This window comes from Anser cygnoides, chromosome 1, assembly GCF_040182565.1.
Source record: "Anser cygnoides isolate HZ-2024a breed goose chromosome 1, Taihu_goose_T2T_genome, whole genome shotgun sequence".
In the NCBI taxonomy this organism is placed as follows: Eukaryota; Metazoa; Chordata; class Aves; order Anseriformes; family Anatidae; genus Anser; species Anser cygnoides.
Genome location: NC_089873.1, coordinates 192,820,142 through 192,841,415, shown reverse-complemented (window position 1 = coordinate 192,841,415; position 21,274 = coordinate 192,820,142). Strand labels below are relative to the sequence as shown.

The 21,274-nt window shown below is 48.8% G+C and overlaps 1 protein-coding gene across 1 annotated transcript in view; it reads left to right on the top strand.

Moving 5' to 3' along the window:
• Window positions 1–7,293: 7,293 nt before the first annotated feature.
• FGF9 (fibroblast growth factor 9) overlaps window positions 7,294–21,274 on the top strand; it is a 28,190-nt gene continuing 14,209 nt past the window's right edge. Inside the window, exons 1-2 of the mRNA XM_048072816.2 lie at window positions 7,294–8,532; window positions 14,850–14,953. Of these exons, the coding sequence (XP_047928773.1) occupies window positions 8,256–8,532; window positions 14,850–14,953 (381 nt within the window). The 5' untranslated portion in view covers window positions 7,294–8,255. The remainder of the gene's footprint in view (window positions 8,533–14,849; window positions 14,954–21,274) is intronic.

Genomic DNA, 21,274 nt, shown 5'->3' with positions numbered 1-21,274 from the left:
AGGGTCTCTGGTCTTGCTGTAAAAGCAGAAGTTCAGGAGTACCAAGTTGAGGTAACACCAAGCCCAGACAGCAGTCAGAGATGTTTTTGCCTTGGCCGGTCAAAAGGAAAACATTAGTACATATCCACAGTAATTATTTGAAGAAAATGGTTATATTATTTTCTGTCTCTTCACGTCACCAAATCAGAGTGCAGTTTGCATACTGCTGAGTGAAATAGTGGCAGAATGATTAAGGAAATCAACACGCAAAAACATGCAAAATATGTTAGTTATCAACAAAGTAATTGGATACTGTTTAAGCAAATGAAACAGACACAGGCATGCAAAATATTACAAAGGATTATAATACTGTAGCAGAGAGTGGAGGTTTCTAAGTGATTACATTCCAAGTGACCTGACTACGCTCACTACCAGCAAACAGAGGGCTTTCTTGTCAGTGCTCAACTTCAGGGAGCCATGACGAGAGGGGACAGGCATCCCACAGGTATCAGGGTTTCCCAAAGAATGGGAAATTACAAAAGAAAAAAAAAAAAGGATAAAAACTGTGTGTTTCATGAAAAAAAAGGTAACTTTTTCTAATAGCCTATAGTAGTTCAGTGATAATTTAAAAAATGGGGAGAGTGCAAAAATAAAGTGATTTACAAAATAGGGAAAACAGGAATATAAATTCAAGTTGAAAACTGTAGGAAGAAAATCAAATGCAGGCATATTTAAAAAGAAATGAAAATTTTTGAAAGCATACTTGCAATGGAAGAGTTCCTAGAGATGGCAGAAGATCTTTTGTTAGAAGGAGGTAGTAATTTTAAAATAATGTAGGAAAAGCCAAAGTTTTCACTGATTTGTATATGGGAAGGAAGAAGACGATGGAGATGATGATACTGAAATATTGCTAATTCATTAGCAAAAAAGGACATTTTTTTAGTATAAAAAGGCTAAACAACTTGAAGAACCAGTCTTCCTATGGTATACCAGAAGGTCCCACATGAGCGTGGACATTCTCCCTTTCCCAAGCACAGCCCTGTCTCGAGCCCCACTCAGCCAAGGGCTCACTGCAGAGTTGCCCCCATCTCCCCCAGGGGCAGGACCATGGCTGGGGCACCCTTGGCCTCAACTTTTGCTCCTTTCTTCAGCGGCAGCAGCAGGTACCCGATGTCTGCCCAGCAGTGGGGGGCACTGAGCCCCGTGCTTCCCTTGGGGCTCATCCATCGCCTGGCCCAAGCAAGAGGGAGGTGGTTGGCAACCACAACCAGTTGGAGGGACCGCCAGAGATGGATGATACCTCCACTACCCAGACACATGGCCTCTGATCGCCATGGACTCATTTGCTCTCTGGGGCCATAGCACTTGGTCCCTGTCCCTGTTGTGGTGGTGACATCTTGGCTAGGGACTTTTCAGTGCATGCTCTTCTTGGCGTCCTCCCCACCCAGGTCATCCATCACCAATGGGCCTGCATATGGCACACAGCCACCCACCGCCCCAAAAAACAGCATACCCCTGCCCAGGGACCAGCACCCAGCCCTCCATCCCCATCCGGGAGACCCCAGGAGCCCACACGTGGGGCGCTGACGGGGGGACATCACAGGTGTCCCCTGGTACGGCGGGGGGGGGGGGGTGAGGGCTGAGGTGTGCCCCACACTCTGATGTCCCACAGGGAGCCCTGCCCAGGCAGGGGAGGAGGAGGCCGAGGAGGAGGAGGAGGAGGCCGCAGGGGGCACTGCGGGGCCGCCCCGCTGGCTTTGCCCGCTAGAGGGCAAGAGAGGCCCGCACAAGCGCGGCGGGGCGGCTGCCCCTGCCCGGCAGCCCTGGCGCCCTCCCCCGGCCCTCGCCTGCCCTCCCGCAGCTCCGGCCCTGCGCTGCTGGACGTGGCCGGGGGACGTGGAGGGCTGCTGGGGCGAGCAGCCGCCTGCAGCCCGTCTGGGAGGCGTCCTCCGGCCTCGGGGAGGTGTCCTCAGGAGGAGGGTGGGCTCTGGGGCGTGCAGGACTCACGCCCTGGGTGGCCACCTTACCACCGATGGAGGTGCGATCCTTCACGTCGAGGCCGTCGGCCATCCCAGAAGGTGGGCATGGGTTCGGCGTGGACCATGTCCTCCACAGGGATGAAGGGGTGCCAGGCTGCCATCCCGGCTGCGGCGGTGAGCTGGGGCATGCATCCAGCCCCCAAGGGCTGGCACCCTCTCTCCCGGCCCCAAGGGCGGTGGCGATGAGCTGCTCAAGGCAGGTTGCCAGCAGCGTGCCCGATCCAGCACTGGGAGGTATGGTTCAGCGGGTGGTTTTGATCAGTGCTTTGGCTGGTGTACGAATGCCACCCCATCGCTCAGACAGCGAATGATCCGAGCACGAAGCACAGCTGGCTAAGAAAGAACTTCAGGGACACCCTAGAGGCTGCTCCGACTGACTGCAGCCTGCTGCCAAACTCTTCCGAGCTCGCAGTCGCAAGTGAGCAGCAACAGCACGTGAGCGTGAAGAAGGCAGAAATCTCTGAACACAAACAGAGTGAGCCCGGGCAGGAGATATGCAAACTGGGACAGGCGATAGCAGACCAGTTCTGACACTGAGCTGTGCCGCAAGCACTGCTTGCCATGAGAAGGCCTCTCCAGGCAGATGCATGAGCAGCAAATGTGATTTCTTCCTCTTTTCTCCTTCCAGTCAATGCCACTTTCACTCTTGAGCTGAAGGGACTTACAACATCAGTTAATTCTGTTTTTAAAATCAGCAGGTATGGACCCTGTGCAAATACATAAATCAGAGAAATTTTAAATATCTTTGGTAGTTTTAACACTTTCATCACTTATCTGCCTTCAAGTATTGCCTACAAATATATTCCAAGAGGCTGTCTTTGTGTCTGTGTCAATGCACTGGACTGAATCTGACTAATAATGACATTATTACTTTTTTACTGAAATCAAGTTATCTTAAAATAATGTAACCTGATAGCTTACTCCCTAGTACAGTCCCAAAGATCATATTCTGCCATGCTTATTAAATGTAGGTTCACTGATTCTTATATGCAGCAAAATAACAGAATGGCATAAGAAATCCATGTCATATGTCCTGCTGCAGCTGTATGTGCATGCTGACACTGATGCTGATGTTTTAAACGGCATTATATCCTAAACTGCATTATGTTTTACAGTCCTCTGATCTGAAAATTTGGTGAACTGAGCGTACCTCATGAAACAGACCTTTCCGTGGGATTCCAAATTCTGGTAATCTCTTTTTTTTTTTTTTTTTTGTAGTATGTACCCTTACTTTTTTTCCTACTGATTCTGAATTGAAAAAGCAAGAACATTCTTCTAGATCAATGTTCCTAAACCTATGGGCACTTCTTATGTTAATCCAATCAACCTGAATTGCATGGCTAATAGGTTTTCACAAATATTTTATTTATTGCCAGGTAACCCAATGTTTCATGATCATGTGTTTCAGTAACTTTTCCTTGTTGAGATGACAAGAGTTTTCCTTAGAGAATTAATCCGTGCAGCTGTATTAATAGTTTAATGCCCTCACCATCCTTTCTGGGGAAATGCTGAATCACATGTATAGCACAGCAGGTGGGATCCATCCAGTCCTATCTAGACCTCTGTCATGGAGAAGTCTCCATCTAATATAGGCTCCCTTCATACACAGGAAAGAATTAAGCATCTCTAGTGCATGAGTCATGTCATCCTAAAGTAGACGCCTAGAATAGGTCAGATGATTTGTGCCCTAAAATTGCTCCTATTTCTCTGCATTAAAGAACAAGTAATCTAGATCTAGTTGTCTCCACAGTAGCAGCCTGATGTGAGGTGAGATAAATTATGCTCTTGTCATCGTCAGGTTTATATCATGCTCCCAAAGTACCCTGAGAATTCCTGTTTGTTAAAAAAAAAAATATGAATGTAACGTTACATTCTGTATTATTTTCTATATATGAAAAGGCAGCTTTTTAAAGTTTGCTGACTCAAGACATTTTAGTAAAATTGGCAAATGCCATGCGTTTCACTGGAAAGTTGTAGAACCTCTTTTTTTAATAGTATAAATCTTCCAATTCTTCATCTGCAGGGCTTGGAAGTAAATGAGTTAGTTATTGTAGGTCCAGGAAAGGATTCTGTACTTTTGGTGAAATTATGCAATCTGTGGGAAAGAAAAAACAAACAAACAAACATTTTCTTATGGTAGGCTGATTTTTTTTTTAAATGACACTCAACGTTTGATATGTGAAGAGTTCTTGTTAAGTTCAATGGGTTGGCAGAGTACAGGTAAGACAGTAAAAAAAAAATCATGACTTTAAAGCTTGCCAGAGGTGTCACATCAGTGTGGTGCATGTGAGGAGAATGTGTGCCAGGAACTACTTAAGAAATGCAGGATTCTTCTTACCAGCTCTGCTAGCAGGAGTTAAAATCCTGCATAAAGCTGATGAGTAAGCTCTTGATGACTCACTGTGGCAGATGCAGTCTTTAATTCCAGGAGGGTATAAGGGAAGTGGGTGTGAATCTCTAGTTGAGGGGAGCTAGGGATGTTCCTGCCTCCGTGTCTTGGGGATAAAAGTGTAGGTTTTTAATACAGCCTGAGCTATCAGTAAAGCCATACTTCTGTAAGGGGTAAGTTTGACATTACACATCACACATAGATTTTATGTGAAGCAGGGTTGGAACACCACCTACTCACAGATGGGTATAATTTTGGGGATGTCCTGCATAATTCATGTGTGGCTTTGATACTTATGAGTAATTCAGACATCAAAGCCTCAACTTAGATAACACTTTTATAACACTAAACTTCCTAGAGCCAATAATATGTGGGCTTTCGTTTGAGTTCCTTAAAAAAAAAAAAAAAAGCAAACAACAACAAATAAAACCAACTCTACCAATACTTCCTCCTTACCTTCAGATATTTTTCGTAAGGTATGCTGGTCTGAAGTACAAGCTAGAAAATAATGAAGCTTGGGCTAGAGAAAAAAAAAATCCCTATTGTACTTTTCACTGGGACTACAACTGTAAATTTTAAGGCACTGGGAAGGAGCGAGTCTGTTTCCAGAACGAGCAGCACCAGACAGCAGATAGCAGGCCCCTTGGTCTCTCTGCGGTAAGCTCCTTTTGCTTTGCCAGTGGCACAAGCCTTCACTTCTCAGCAGCCCAATTTCCTAACAAGCAATTTTATGTTCCCTTCCAAGTTACACATTATGCATGGAAAAAGCTTCCCATTAATAACCATAAAGCTCCTTTATTGTTCTCCTTCAAATCTCCTTAAAACTTCCTTCTGCCACAAAACACTTGTCATTGGCCAGGCCTGTTGCTTTTTATTCTCAACGCTGCTTTTCCCTTATCCTTCCCCCATGTGTCTGTGGTATACACCTGTTGTCTTTCATCATGGGTTAAGATCATAAGCTCTTTGGGCATAGACCATCTCTCTGATTACATGTGTCTACAGTATCCAGCACAATGGGACTGTGATCCCTGAGCGGGGGCCTCTGGGTACTGCCGTGATCAAGTTGATAAAGAATAATGATTTTTGACATGGCGAGTTCTGCAGTTTTTCCCAAGTCATTCTGCAGTTGTTCACACTGATACATCCATTGTGTGTGTGAGAGCAGCGTCCTTAAACCTGATATATATGGAACATGACCGGGGAGCGCTGGAGCAGTCCCTCCTGGATTTGGGGGTGGGGGTGCTGGCTTGGCCTGGCACTTCGAAATGCACGGACTGACGTGCAGCAACTGTTTCTTCTGTGGGTTTTTGTGGGTCTAGCAGGATGGGACCCTGCTCTGATGCTGCTGAAACCCATCTTTCAAATAGTAATAATGACCGATGGAGGCGAATGAAGGGGAGGTGGCTCTTGTGCCACTGGCGTGGGGTTTGCCCATTCCCTGAACACCCCTGGGGATTGAGGACACAGCCTGTCCTTGCTGCGGTTCCCCCACGGACGTGGGAACTGGAAGTCTCTATCCCTCCTCTCAAGTGTTAAGTCACTGTGGCAAGCGGGGGGCTGCTGAAAGGCTGGGAGCTGGGCTGCTGGTTTTTGTGGTGGGGAAGGCCAGGAGAGCCGCTCCCCCTGCTGCATGCCCATCCCTCAGGAAGACATGCAGAGAGTCAAGTATTTTTAATTAACCTCCTTGCAAAACCCTCCTTTTCCTGAGCTCCATTTCCAGCCTCCACCGGGTGACCTTCCTGGGCCCCGCCACCTCTGAGACGTGCAGCATCATTCCCACCGTGCAATCTCTCCCCCCAGCTCCCATGATACTATATTTCTTCTCTTTCTCTCCTTCTCTCCCCCCCCCCCCCCGCAAAGAAAAAAAAAAAACCACGCCTGCCTTCAGGTTTTGCATTTAATTCCGGGGGGCTGCGGGAGCCGTCCTCTCCCTCCGTGCAGCCCCCGCATTGTGCCCAGTCCTTGAGCTCTGCTCGAGCAATCCTTCTGGAAAGGCAGGAGACCCTTCTGTCGCTTTGCTAATGAATGCAGCTATATTGGAGAGCGGCAAAACAACAATAACATCAATCATCGGCATCACGAGAAGAAACATAAATCCTCTCCCCCCCCCCCCTCCTCTAATGCCCCCCACCGGCTCTCTCCTGGCGGTTTTAAATAACTTCTGCTTGCGGGAGGAGAACACTTTACTTACGTCTCGGCGCCGTGGGGATGATTTTTCCTCCCTGCCTCCCCCCGATCCTCTTCTCCTTCCCCTTCACCCTGCTCGGAAGGACTTGTGCCCGTAGCGCTTGGGGTTCCCCGCGGCCACAAGGGGCATCCCCCCAAAACGCCCCCCGAGCCCCGGTGCGGGGGCACAGCGGGGCTGCAGGACCAGGGGGAGAGGGGCTTCAGGATCCCAGGGGAAAGGGGCTTTAGGATCTGGGGGAAAGGGGCTTCAGGATCCTGGGTGAAAGGGGCTTTAGGATCCCGGGGACAGGGGCTTTAGGATCTGGGGGAGAGGGGTTTCAGGGTTCCGGGGACAGGGGCTTTAGGATTCCGGGGACAAGGGGAGCAGGAGGGGAGAGGAAAACCGCGCAGCGTGGCCCATGACCATGCCTCCCCCCTAAAACAAAATAAGACAAAAACCCCTCCCAAACTTCTCGGTGACCACGCCGGTTTGACTTTGCACCCCTCTTGGCGCAGGGGCTCAACGGGGGGCTGCAGCCCCCGGGGGATGGAGGGGGGGGCCTGGGGCGGGCTCTGCCGAGGGCACCCCCCGGAGCCGATGCGGCAGCGGGGTGACCCCGGGGCACGTAGCATCTCCCCCCCCCCCTTTCTCCCCCAGCTTTTATTATTTCTTCCCGAGCCCCTGCGCTGCCGCAGAGCAGTAAGAGTGCCCGGCGCCGGGAGCGCGTCTGTATTGCAGCAGGTAGGGCTGAGCGCTAGGACCTCGGAGAATCCTTCCAGCAGCAATCAGGACTACCTTAAACCCAGCCCAATGCCTCTTCCTGCGCCACTCTGCGTGCTGGATGGAGATCCACAGTCAAGAGCTGCAGCTCAGTGCTGGAGTACAACATTTCACAGGGAGCCCTGCAGAAGCAACACCTGTTTCGAGCCAGCCAAGAAAGGCACAAGCACTTGTATGTTGCTGCTTTGCTTGTGGATCGGCAATAACCCTAAACCAGTGGACATCTGCTGAGCCTCCTGAGAATTCTGGATAATAGATTTGGACGTCAAAAGTTTTATTTTTTAATTTTTTTGTGCCTTTTGCCTTTTTTTCCTTTCCATTTTTTTTTTTTTTTGGATTTATCTCAGCCAACAACGTGAGATTTCCCCCCTCCCCCTTTGCAGGATTCATGCTGATGTATGCAGTCTGTTATAGAGTAAAAACAGCGCATGCCTTTCTGGAGTCAGAATCCATAAATCCTGACGTAGCCTGTGCATCTTAAAAAAAAAAAATCCCTATAACGCCTAGGTATTTAAGTTGCTATGGTCATTCTTATCTTAAACCAAATGGAGAAACTACGGATTTTTTTCTTTATTACAGTTGGATGGGCTGAAGACCTTATTGCTTGCTAAGAGCTGGGGATATATGCATTTATATAGATATACACATCTATATGTTTATAAATATGTCAGTGTGTGAGTATAAAGTGGTGGTTTCTTAGACTAACTGGTTTGACCTTGAACCTGTACCAGTCAAAACAGAATATTACTTTTATTTATGCATTTAATGGATTGAAGAAAGAACATTTTCTCTGTAACTGCGCTAGGGAGGGGAGAGGAGTGGAATATACCTAATCTTATATCTCCTGGGTTTGGCACCATCATTATTGTTTATTCTTATTCTCTAAAAGCAGAATCTTCTGATGGCTCCCTTAGGTGAAGTTGGGAACTATTTCGGTGTGCAGGATGCAGTACCCTTTGGGAATGTGCCCGTTTTGCCGGTGGATAGTCCGGTTTTGTTAAGTGACCACCTGGGTCAGTCTGAGGCAGGTGGGCTACCCAGGGGGCCTGCGGTCACGGACTTGGACCATTTAAAGGGGATCCTCAGGCGGAGGCAGCTATACTGCAGGACTGGATTTCATTTAGAAATCTTCCCCAATGGTACTATCCAGGGAACCAGGCAAGACCACAGCAGATTTGGTAGGTATTATCCTTAACCCTTTAGGGGTCATGTGATGAAATAATGTGCTCCAGCTCCGGGCGGGGGGACGGCGGGGGGGGGGAAGGGGGTGTCAAGCGGGAGGAGAGGGGGTTTGCGACGGGGTCTGAGCAGCCGAGGGGGAAAAATGGATGGGGCCGGGGCCGGGGCCGGGGCCGTAGCCAGGCGGCACCGCCGCAGCGGAGCAGGAGCCCTCGCCAAAGTCGCCGGGTGCTCGGTAGCGGTGGTCGGGGGGCTCCGGGGTCCCCTTCGGGGCCGGGAGGGGGGCGGTGGCTGTGGCGGTGGCGGCGGCGGTGGTGTGTGGGGGATTTTTTTTTTTTTTTTTTTTTTTTTTTTGCTTAGGAACCAGCAGAAATTTTCTACGGAACGCTTGGATTTGGCGAGTTTAAAGGGGTTTTTAATCATTAACCACGACGATTTCAAACGCCCCGAGTTTCCTGAAGGGAGTGGCTGTCGCCCTGTACGCAAATGAACGAGGGCTTTCCTTTCGGTTTCTCTCCCCATCACCACCTGCCCCGGTGGCAGATCCGGCCCCCGCCGGGCTCCCCGCGAGCAGCCCCCGGCGGCGGGCAGCCCCCGGCCGGCCTCGGGGCTCGCAGCCCCGCCGCAAAACGCACCCTGCCCGCTGCGAGCCGCCGGGGACCGGGCAGGATGGCTTTTCTGTTTGTGACTCAGCAGCCGGGGCTGGAGGGCTCACGGCTCCGTGCCATTTCATTCCCGCAGCCTGGGTGCTTGGGACCGCACGGGCACGCACCCGCGGCCACGCACACGCGAGTCCGGGGGGACTCCCCCAGCCCCGGCAAGCTTGCAAGTTACCTAAAGCAGCCCGGAGGAGCCGATTCTTTTGGGGTTTTGAGGAGGGGTGAGGCGACTGCACCAGGTTAGCTAAGCCGCGCTCCCAGCTGTTGGAAGGAGTTAACTTGGGAGCGAAGCAACCTGACAGCGCTTACACTCGGTCGTAAAAACAAAGTCCCGTGGTGCTTTTTATTTTTATTTTCATTTTTTTTTTTCCCCTTCGCGTTTTAATGCCAGATGTTGAACCATATCTAAACCGTATTTTATTGCTCGGTGAAGCTGTTTAGATAATGCCGGTGTTGCAGGGGATGATCGCGAAAGGGCGCAGAAGGGAAGAGGCGGGGGGGGGGGGGGGGGAAGGGAAAGGCAGGGAAGGGGAGAGGAGAGGAGAGGAGAGGAGAGGGCTGGGGCTCGCATGGTGGCAGGTTCGTCCTCCATCCCCAGCTCCCTGCCACCCTCAGGCCGGCTCCAGGCTCTGCCTCCCTCCCCCGGGCGTGCTGGGGGGAGCGGAGGGCACAGAAAGTGCGGAAAGTGCCGGGCGGAAGGGAAAGGCGGTGGCGTAGCGCGGGGACCGGAGCAATTCGGCATCAAGGCTTTCTGATTTGATTTATTTTATTATTATTATTTTTTTAATTATTTTTTGAGACGCTGCGAATAGCCGCAGGCACAGGTTTCCCCCTGCTCGCTGCGGGCGCGGAGCAGGCTCGGGGAGGGGGGCTCCGGGGGCTGCTGCGGGGGGGTCCGGGGGTGGGGGGGGGCTGCCGGCAGCAGGTGTAGGGCGGCGAGCACCGGCAGCGGGGGCTGCTTGGGGCCGGCACCCCCGGGGCCCCGCCGCCGTCCCCTGTCCCCCCCCCCTCGGGAGGAGGCCGCCAGCTGCTGCCCCCCTCCGCGGTGACCGCGTTATTCGAGGCGTCCGTGGTTAAAAATGGCTCGCCAGCCGCAGTTGTAGGGAGCTGAGGATGCCGAGGGGCAGCTCCCCCAGCCCTGCAGCGCTTGGGCTTTAAATAGATTTTTTTTGCCCCAATCCCTTTGCCCCCCCCCCCCCCCCCCCCCCCCCCCCCAAGGGAGCACCCCGGCGCTAACTCCTCGCCCAGGAGGGGGATGCTCGCCAAAGCCGTGGGATGCGACGGGGCTCCGGGGCTTCTTGGGGAGCGGGGAGGGCTTTTTGTAGCGTTGTGTTTGTCGGGAGGTCACCGGCTAGCAGCTGCTATTTGGGTTTCGGTGATGGCAAAGCCTTGCGATTCCCCTGGGAAGCTCCTGCATCCCAACGCGGGAGCTGCCCGGGGGAGAGGGAGCCAACTTGGTCGCCTCCGAGCTTGCGAGGGGAAACCTGCGGGGGGGGGGGAACGAGGCAGGGGGAAGTTTTCCTCCGGGAAAATAAGGAGGACAAAGAGAAGCCCGGGGGGGGCTGCAAGGAAACTCTGCTCGGGGCTCTGCCCGGTGGGAATCCCCCTCCCCGCACACACACGCACACACCTCTGGAGAGACATCAGATAAGAGTAATTCTTTTGTGATGCTATGTTGGATGCGTGCCGATTGCATACAATAAACCGAGCCATATTGTGTGTCTATACTCGCCCGGCTCTGGGAGCCCTGGCATTTCGCAATTCCTGCAGCAGCAGCAAGATGTCCATCTCGGAGGGAAAAGCTCCCCGGGGGAGCACAGCTCGGTGTCACCCCCCCGGGAACGCGGTCGTAGGTGATCAAAGCCTTATCTCTGCTAGGTGACAAAAGACGTTTTTATTTATTTATTTATTTTGATGCAGTCTCCTTTCGTCTAGGGCATTTGCCACACAGTGGAGTCATTGTAAATTCAGGAACTCTGTAACAGCGGAGAGGCGTGCCTCTGTGCGTCAGCACAAGTACTGCATGCACAGCATTAAAAAAAAAATAGGAGCATGCAGGGAAAAAAAAAAAAAAAGGGCTCGTCAGCAGGTGACCTCCGCTCCCCGGGACCTGCTGCTGCAAGGACCCGCTGCGTTCATCAGCTGCAGGGGCTGAGCAGCCGCCTGCCCTCCTGCTTCCCCCATTGCCCTGCATGGCTCTGGGGGGGGCTTCAGTACCGGGGGGGGGGGGGACCCTGCAGCCCCCCCTTTTGCCCCCCAGTCCACTGCTGGATGCGGGAGGACAGGCTGCTTCTGTCCCCCAAACCCCTACAAAGCTCTTGGGCCCTTGGGAGAAATGGGGGGCAGGTTGTAGGGGGGCAGTTTTTTTAGGGTGGGGGAGAAGCACCCCTCACCCAGTCTCTGGCCTGGTCCCAGTGGAGGGGGTGTGGTGGCAGCAGTAAGGAGAGGCTGTGGTGCCCCCTAAAAGGGGGTGCACTGGGGTTGGGGGCTCACTGTGACAGCCTAAGCGTCAAGCAGGGCCCTGCTGCCCCTGGGGGAACCGTGGCTGTCTACGGCCCGGCCTCCCCATGGGCATCCTGTGTGGCAGTGGTGACAGCTGTGACAGGGGGGAAGCGTCGTGGCTGGGGGGCTCTGCTCCAGCTGAGCACCCAAATTAGGGTCGGGGGGGGGGGCAGGGAAGCCCCCACTCTGCTCCCAGCTCCGCTTATTATCACCCTGGCCCCATTTGCACTTCACTGAACAGAGGGCAGCGTGGCCTTGCCTCTGCGGCCTCCCTTCCCCACGCTGGGCACCTCGCTGCTGCCTCTGGGAACCCTGCAGAGGCTGGCAGAGGTCCTTGCTTGCCACACTCCTTGTCGTAGATGGGGCTTGGGATGCTAAGTGGAAGCTACGCCGCTTCAATCCGGCAGCACAAAAGGGGCCTATATATAGCAAGAGACAAAAATGTGCAAAGGGCGGAACAAACCACAAAGGTCCGTCGTTGGGAAGATGCTCATTGCTTAGAGCCCAGGCAAATGCATCCTGTAGCTCTGTGCAACGCCAGAGCTCAACGGGACAAAAGTGACAATTTCATGTGTTGTAAGTGACCCGTGGCAGGACCGGCCCTACACGGTCAGAGGGTGGTGTCCCGCTGGTGTCCGTCCGGGTCCTGAGTTGGGGCATGCAGCAGAAGAGGCTGATGGCGATATGCAAGGAATAATTTTCCCCCAAACTTTCTTCCTAACCTCTTTGTGGAGGAGCGGGTCTTTGCCTTGAAGTGGTTTCATTAAAGAAAATGTCCAGTGCCTGACAAGACAATACTCAGGGTCCATGTACAGAGATGTATTTCCTCTCTCTTTCTCTTCTCTCCCACATTTTTAACTATAAATAGGGACCTAGCTTTTAAAGGTTGGGTCTGTCCTGATTTTCATTTGGTCCAGCCTCATTTTGAAAGGAATATCTATTTTAATATCTGGTTCAGATCCTATGGACTGTTGGTGCATTACAGAAACGATAAAGCGAAAAGATTCACAGGAGTGTTGGGCCAAATCATGCAATCCTTAAACTGTCAAAACTTTTGTATGACTGCATGGTTGTCCCCAGATATTCTCTTGAAGCCTTAACAGCATGGCATGTAAAACTTGCTGTGAATAGGCTGCTGAATATTTTAAATGAACAAGTCCCTATTCTGATCTCAAATGTGTGGATGCTTTTTGCCAAGGACCTTAAATTTGTCTTGTGCACTTACAATGGGATGTGACAGTGCTGTTCTTGTTCTTTTGACTCACTAAGCAGCATGCACACAAATATTTGAAACAAGGACAGCAATTAAAGTCTACATTGATATTGATGTGAAAGATGCCAGACTCACTGACTTAGCTGCAGTGTGGTATAATATACACTTCACATAAGACTTAACTTCAGTTAAAATTGCTTGGTAATATGTATCAAGTAATATGATAGTTTGGTAAAAGCTTTACAGAAAAAGCCTTAGTAAGAAATCTGGATGTATTGCATGTCCGGATATAATGGGAATGATTAAATTGTTTCAATGGATCGATTGTATCTGAGATACTACACATACCAGATAAACAGCACACTGCCACTTTTTATTACTTCAAAAAAATCCATAATTACTAGATATTTCCTCCCCGTATTTTAGGATTAGTGCATATGTAAAGAATAATTTAAGATGCCCAGGCCTTAAAACAGGGTTATCAAAACAATAAGACTATGGTGTTTGTAGTACTGAATAATATATAAGGTAATGATCAATAGTCCCTTACAGGGAATACATTTCATCTTTACATTAGCTTAGCTATAAATTTTCCCTATTGGCTTCAACTTGTGCTTTGTTAGATTTATGTGATCCAAGCCTGTTATTGATTAGTGCCCAACTATTTTGTGGGAGATGCCAAATTAATTGTTCAAAAAATCCATGAAAGTGCTTTTTTATTGGCCATGTGAGGCTCAACACATACTATACTGTTATTTTATTGTTTCATGCAAATACAATTCCCAATAAGCTTTTAAAATAGTTACGTGGTGCGGTTAGACATGAAAATTCACAGAATATATGGAAAGTGCTACTCTGTGCCTTATTTTGTGGCTCAGAGAATAGCATTGTGCAGCAGTGTGCTTCTGAACATTGCTGGATAACTCCTGTGAGATCTCTACATGAAAACTCCAGAATAGGAAGCAATTTCCACGTGTTCCACAAGAAATCTAGCTTTTTGTGAGGTTTGGCTGGTAGCATCCTCACCGAGGAGGCAAGCAGCTTTCAGGGAAGGCTGCCAACAAAACCCCAGACCTCAGAAGCAGAGGAGCTGGTGTTTGAGTTGGTGCTCGCTCCACTGTACACAGGGATGCTGAACCTGGGAGCTTTGCAGGAGTGCTTCTCTGCAAAATATTCCAATCTGCAGCAAGCTTGCTATTGTGTGTACAGGAAGATGCAATCAATTATATGCTATCACTTAGCTCTAGAATATTTTAATTTTCAATTTTGAGATAAGTAAAAAAATATCATAGTAGATGCTTAATATCTAGACAAATCAGTGTGAGCCTCTGAACTGTATTTCAGATTTCCATTTCTCAAGCTTCTGGAAGATGACAATGTGAGTAAATCTTTTCACGTATTCTTGATTCGTTGATGCCTGGAAGTAGATATTTTGGTGCCATGTGTAACTTTATTACTTTATTTTCATCTCACAATACTGGTTCAAGTGTGTTTTTTTTTTTATTTTTTTTTTAATTTTACTTTGCAAGACAGATTTCATAGGTTCTTTAATAATGGTAATTTTGACTATCTGAAAACTTGACTTTTTTTTTTTTTCTCTTTGAATGCATGGGTGTTGTGCAAATTGGAAGACTGACAAGTGCAATATGGCTGAGCTTCAGGTTTGTTTAGAAACGGTGAGAAAGATTGAGAATAATGTTTAATTTGATACCTTAATGCTGTCTGCAGTGCATCACTCTAGCAGAGACTTAAAGAACCTAACCGTTCAAGGATCGTATTTTAAGGTGTGTTCATTTGTTCCTCATCTTCCTCCAAACAACTCTGAAAATGGAAAGCACACCTCTGACACCAGCTGCTTGCCACTCAGGGATCAGTCACATCTGGGAAAAATCTTCCAGTGGAAACAACATCTACACCTTTTGCTTTTTCCTGTATTTTCTAGGTATACTGGAGTTTATCAGTATAGCAGTGGGCCTGGTCAGCATTCGAGGAGTAGACAGTGGACTCTACCTTGGAATGAACGAGAAAGGGGAACTCTACGGCTCGGTAAGTCCTCGGTTGTGCTGGGCAGTTTAAATCCTTATGTTTTGTGGTAAAAATACTTGGTGGCTCCTGCAAGGCTCTGTTGTGTACACGCACAGCTTCTGCTTGAGATATCTTGCAGTCTAATGAGAAACCAGACTCTGCAGGTGGTGTGCAAGTAAGGGAGAGGAAAAGGTGACAAAATCTGGAAGGCGTGATAATGTGGGCTGATGACAACGTAGGTATGAACAGTGGAGACTGCTGGCCACTGCAGACTGAAGGATGTACTATAGAATTTGCAAAACTGTTGTTTCAGTCGAGGCTTAAACGAGACAAAGTTGTTGCTTTTTGTGTGTAGGCAGAGATCATGCTAGGAGTTGACAAAAGCAAGTCGAGGGTGAGGCAAAGGGTGGCATGTGTGGATGAGAAAATGAGAAATAAGAGTGGGTAAAAGTTATAAAGAGTAAAGGAATGAGGGCAAGAGGCTTGGTGGTCTTGTCCTGAAAGTTCAGCTGGTGCTCCCTGCAGGGTGGCAGCAGGAATGAGTAACTGGCTTGGGAAGGAGTAAAACTTGGTTTTTCTTGGAGTTAGAATGGCCACCCAGCCTACGTGGAGCTAATGGGTGATCGTCCTTGGCAGCATGGGCTGTTTTGCTGCAGAGGAGTTTGTGTGTGTGTGTACACATGTGCGTGTGTGTGAAATGTCTGTTCCTTGGAGCAATTCGGACGTCTGGTGTACACAGGGGCTCACATGTGGGGTAGATCACAGGCAGGAGGCAACTGAAGTTGAGTAAGTAACTCCTCAAAGAGTAGAAGGCAACCATTTCTAGCAGTCAAGCATCAACCTCCACAACTGACAAGGAGCAGAGGAGCAGTCATATCAGGGGAAGAGGGTGGTAGGTCTGGAGGGAAGGCAAATGTGTGAAATGCACAGGGGTTCTTCAGAGGCATCAAGGAGAGGATGGTCAAATGGCCATTGGGCAGGGCCTGATAGCATAAACATTGCACGGAGAGACACTCAGAAAGGAGTTGGACTAATTGTGTGGCCTTGGGTGTAGCTGAAGACCCCTGTTGCACAGGGGAGTAATGGTAACTGGGAAAAGGAGGAACTGATTGGGACAATGGTGAGAGCAGGAGGAACATGAGGTGAGCAGATGGTGATAGGCAGATGGATGGAAACAGGAGTGAGAGGCCAGCTTCCCGATGTACAATGCATAGAGGAGTGTGAGGAAGACCAGGAAGGTCCAGCAGAAGTGTTTTCACAAAAGTATCCAGGTTGACTGATCCCTTTCTGGTAAAACCTTGTGTGAGAGATGGAAGGTGACTATCTTCCGAGCAAAGAGTAAGTTAGAAGGGGAAGCCAGTCCATATCATGAAAGTGTATATGGGAGGTAGAAGAGGTGGTAGAATGAAGGGCTAGGCTGGGATGGAGAACGTGTGGATGAGGAGGGAAAGGGGAAATGCAGACATGGTGGGAACCAGTGAGTGGAAAAAGTGAAAGGAAAAGAATTTGGAATAAATGGCAATATGGGAGAGGAAAAGGTTGCAAGCGTGAAGGGAAAGAAAGAAAAGGAATGGATGCAAAGGCAGATGTAAACAAATTGCTTGGGAAGAGTGGATAAGTTGGCATAAATCATGGGTCCTGTGCAGCTTATCGATGGCATAAAGAGGTAGCCACGTCATGAGTACTTGCATAGTTCAGGCAGGCAGCAAAAAGGCAGAAGAGCAAGAGTAGTAGGAACCAGTAATGTTGAAAATCACCAATAAGAGTAATTATTTAAACAGATAAACTTAGTCAGTGAATCAGTTAAGTTACTCTGCACTTCAGATGTCCAGAAAAAGAAGGAAATTTGGAAATGACTCAGGTTATTGATAGGGTTTAAATGCATAGACTTTGGAAAGCAAACATTACATTGCTTTTCAGTGTAATTTATATTTCGTGTTTGCAGTATGTTTGACTGCTGGAGTGAATTACTCAAAACTTTTTTTTTTTTTTCCCCCTTAAGGAATATGCACAAGAAATTCTTTGTAAATTACTAAGCTCATTGTGTTAATGAAATAGTTGTTCCATGAACAGCAGTGTTCGTGGAGCCTGCTTTGCAAAGTGTTTGTGTCTCACAGTCCCAAACATAAGTCTCCTTATCTTTTCTCCCTGCAGTAACACAAATTCTCAAGTCTTTTGTGTGTCTTGCACTTAGAAAGAGATGGTGTCAGCTGTCCATGACCACTGGATGGTCGGTTTGAACAGATTGCATAGCTCACCACTCCCAGGTGGGATGTGCAAATGATTTCTCTTCTTTACCCGATCCCTGATTAGTTGCAAAACTGATAGGGACTTAATTTTCTTGAAGATCTTTGCCTCTTAATTGAAACTGGTTGAAAAGCTGAGGAGGGACTGACAGGCAAGCAGACGGATGGACAGTGTAATTGGATAACCTCTTTTCCCTAATAAATGAGGCTAAAAATATGAAGCCATTTATAAAGGAGAACTGGCAATCTATAGGGCCAGAATGCAAAGTTCAGGTTAAAATCTGATGGATGATATGGCTCATTGTCAGCCTCCAGAGATGGCACATGCTGAAGAGTGATGGTAATTGAATTACATTACTTCCAATGAAATATAACCTCTAATGGCTACTCAGTGTGATGATGCTTTAAAGCCTTGTCAACACTAGCAATCCTAGTGCCTATATTTCAGCAACTGTCAGCTCTGGTAGAAACACTGAGATAAGCAGGCCTCTGAGCAGTTTTTCGTGTAGAAATGGCTGGACATTTTTAAGTGACAGCATTTTGCTTTTGGTTTTGGTGAAAAAAAAAGGGCAGTTAACTGAAAATGAAGTTCTCTGGTGGGAATAAATGCTACAGTTTGAGCCAGAAGAAAGTAACATACAAGACAGGACTTGCTTTCCAGTGGTAGAGAAGATCAGTTCTGCTGAAATGAGCGTCTGATATGTGACAGACTGAGGTTCAAAGTTTTCACCCGAATTACGCAGGGGGGTCACCGAAGTTGGACTGCTCTGTAGCACCAGCAAGTTCCCCATGCACTGCCTGTGCTGGGCGGTGGGTGCCTTTCTCTTGGTTTCTTCACAAAAGGGCACAAATAGCATCAGCTTTGCCATGGAGCAAGTACAGTTGTGAGGCTGTGAACGTGTTCTCTAAGGTGGGAAAACTGTTTCCCTCTCACAACTGAATAGCAACGTAAGAAATTCCTGGTCCTGCTCTACTTCAGCATTGTGGATATACACAGGTGTGTTTCTGCAGGCATTCAGCACCACGGCACTTGGCAGTGCAGGAATAGGTGCCTGGTGTCTGTGACAGTATCAAATTTATATTCAGATTTCTTTTTAAAAAAAGAAAATATATATATATATATCAGGTGTGAATCAAATTAGTTCCCTGAAAGACATGTCCTTCTATATATGTATTTGAAACATTTGGCACAAGAGGATTTTTCCCAGCATATTTGTGGTGCCGCTGGAGATTGGACATATGGTGAAGCAGAGCAGCCAGGATGGGTGATTGCTGCCAATTTTCATGAAAGGCAACAGTAAAGGCAGCTTCAGCATATCTTGATCCAGACATGATGCTCTTGTCTTTCTGAAAATGCTGCTTTCCCTGTAAATCTGAATTAGCTACCCAACAAATGCTCTTCCCAACTTGCCACCTTTACAGGGGGCAGTTCTCTTGCATCTTCTGTTTCAAAAAGTTCATCGACTGTTGTGCTGCTCTCAGGACCATGCACATGGGGTGCCTGTTCCCAAGGTCCTCCCCACCCCATGGACTGAGTTAGGCAATGCTGAAGGTACATGTGCGTGGTATGAGGAAGCTGGTGGTGGCTAGGTAGTGGTGACTTGGAACTGATTAGTGACTGCAGCTTTCCCTTCTCTGTCTAGCTCTTTTCCTGCTCTCCATTTACCTTGCCTTCCCCTTGCAGCCTGCAGCCATGACTCATCATGTTTCACAACAGCTTCCATGTTCCTCATCGGAGAGGAGGAAAAATCCAAACTCCAGATAGGATCCGAAGTGTGTTAACACAAGACATGAAGACCTTTTTCCTTCCCAAGTGCCAAACAGGTCTAGCCAACACCTCTGGCAAGAGTGTCAACAAATGTATTGTAGCTGTGCTCCTTGGTGCCCTGTGGGGAAGATTTTTCTGCTCAGACCCATGATGTTCATGTTCATGGGCTGTCCCCAAGCTCACACTGTCCCATACCTCTGCCCTTGGGAGCTGGTGCCCCCATGGCAGGCAGTGATGAGCACCCATGGCATGGGGTTCCCATCATTCTCACCCCACACTGTCCTTGCATGGCAGGAGCATGGGACGCCCTCAGATACCCCAGATACCCTAGGAGAGAGATCCCCTGGGGTCTCCTGCAGTGGAGAACTGTGCTGCATCTCACTGCTGGCATCCCTGCCCCACCAGTTCCCCATGGTCACAGAGCTGCCCCTCTCCTCTTCTCCACACATACTGGTGTCTCCATTGCTCCTTGTGTCCTTGGAACGTGGCAAGAGGCAGCACAGGCTGGATGGTCCGGAGGAAAAGTGGGAATGGGAAGATCTGGAGCACCTACAAGTAGGGCAGCTGTGCAGTGGGGAGGAGGAAGAATGGAAGAAGGAGGTGAGGTTGTTGAAGATGGCTGGGAGTACTTGGAAGGAGAGGGGAAGGTAGAGAGAGACTTCAACTTGCCCATGGAGCAACTGGGAGAGAGCTGAGGAGCCCACATTTGGGGCTGGGGAGTAAGGCTCCTCACCTCTGAGATTCAGACTTAGAGGGTGCGTGTGGCACAGCGAGACTTAGGGTTGCTTATATCAGGGTAACACATTGCTGTCCTTCAGAACTGAAATCTTGTTTGTCCTGATGTTTTCAGGACACTGAACCTGCCTTTTGCTCCTAAAACTATTAGGCAGAAGGTGGAGGAGGGGAGAGAGAGCGCTGCCCTTGAAGAAACATGTTTTCCTAGTAAGTATGCAGGGAGGTGACGATACGCCTCTTTATTGTCCCAGCAGCTGCACCTGCAGGGCTTTGTGCCTTTGTTTGGGTCCCTACAGAGCTGTAAGGACTCTGCAGCTACAGAGATGGGTGAGCAGAAGCTTTTGAGGAAAAAGGGACACATTTTTGTAGTTTACTGAAAATGACTTGGTGTAGGTGTTGCTGCACTCTAAAAATACCTTTTATGTTTCCATGCAAACAAGGGAAGGGAATTGTTCAGCCCTTCAAATGACAGGGCAAGGTGCACGGAAACAACACGAAGAAATAAACAGGTTGCAGGTGCATGTTGGGAGCAGCCGTACATGGTCAGTGCAGGTATCTAAGAATAAGATAGATAATAAAATTACTTTGCAGAGTCATTCACACTTTCCTGTTAATGTTAAACACCTCTCATCTAAAGGGATTCCATAGGCTTCCGATTTATTTATTTATTCTTTTTATAACCTGGATTATCTGCCCATCAGTGTGCATGCAGGCACCTGGGCCTGAAGTGAGCCTGGGAGGGAGAATGAAATGTAGGTTCCCCGAGTGAAGGTGCAGACTTCCAGGTTAAGAGTGGACAAAGCCCATCAGGGATAATTGCTCCAATAGTCTCTTAAACACCCTTCTGCTTGTGTGTAAAATAAAGTGCCTTCTGCTGCATGATGCAGATGTCGGAGGCAGAGGGCAGCTCCTGGGGCAGCCGAACTGTGGGGAGAGCTTTGTCTTTTGGCATGAGCAGAACTGCTCAGAAAGACGTGGCAGCCCCTGATGAGATAGCTGGTGGTGTTGGTTACCAGCAACAGTGACTTGTGTTTAAGCAGGAGAGTTGTAAGAAGCAGGTCTGTATGTGATCTGAGGGAGCAGACTTTGAGATTTGAAGAGGATGGGTTCATAAAGGCGCTTACGGGCCTGGATGGGAAGGAAACTCAAAACTTGTCAGAAGTTCTGCAGAAACAGTATCCAAGAAAGGCTAAAGCTGCAGGGAGGGATTTGGGGTCTAACAGGCCTTGGGCAGAGGGTCTGCAAGGAATAGAAGAAAGGCAAGCTGCAGAAAAGCATGGAGCTTGGAGAGAGGCACAGGGACAGAAACTGCTGTGATGACGCTGAGTGAAGCTGAAAAAGTGTTAGGCAAAAAGTTTTAAGCTATACAAATGAAATGGGAACAGGAGTCTTTACAAACCCTGTATTACATACATAAATGTATGTATGTAATACATATGTATATATGATGTATAACTTATAGAGGATCTAATACAATAACCTGTGTGCTCAGGGTGAAGTGCAGAAGCAGGCTAGGCTGGCTGCTGCTGTACAATATACTGCTTGGGCTAGCGAATGTCTCTGATAGATGTCTTGGACTGGTAACACAAGGCA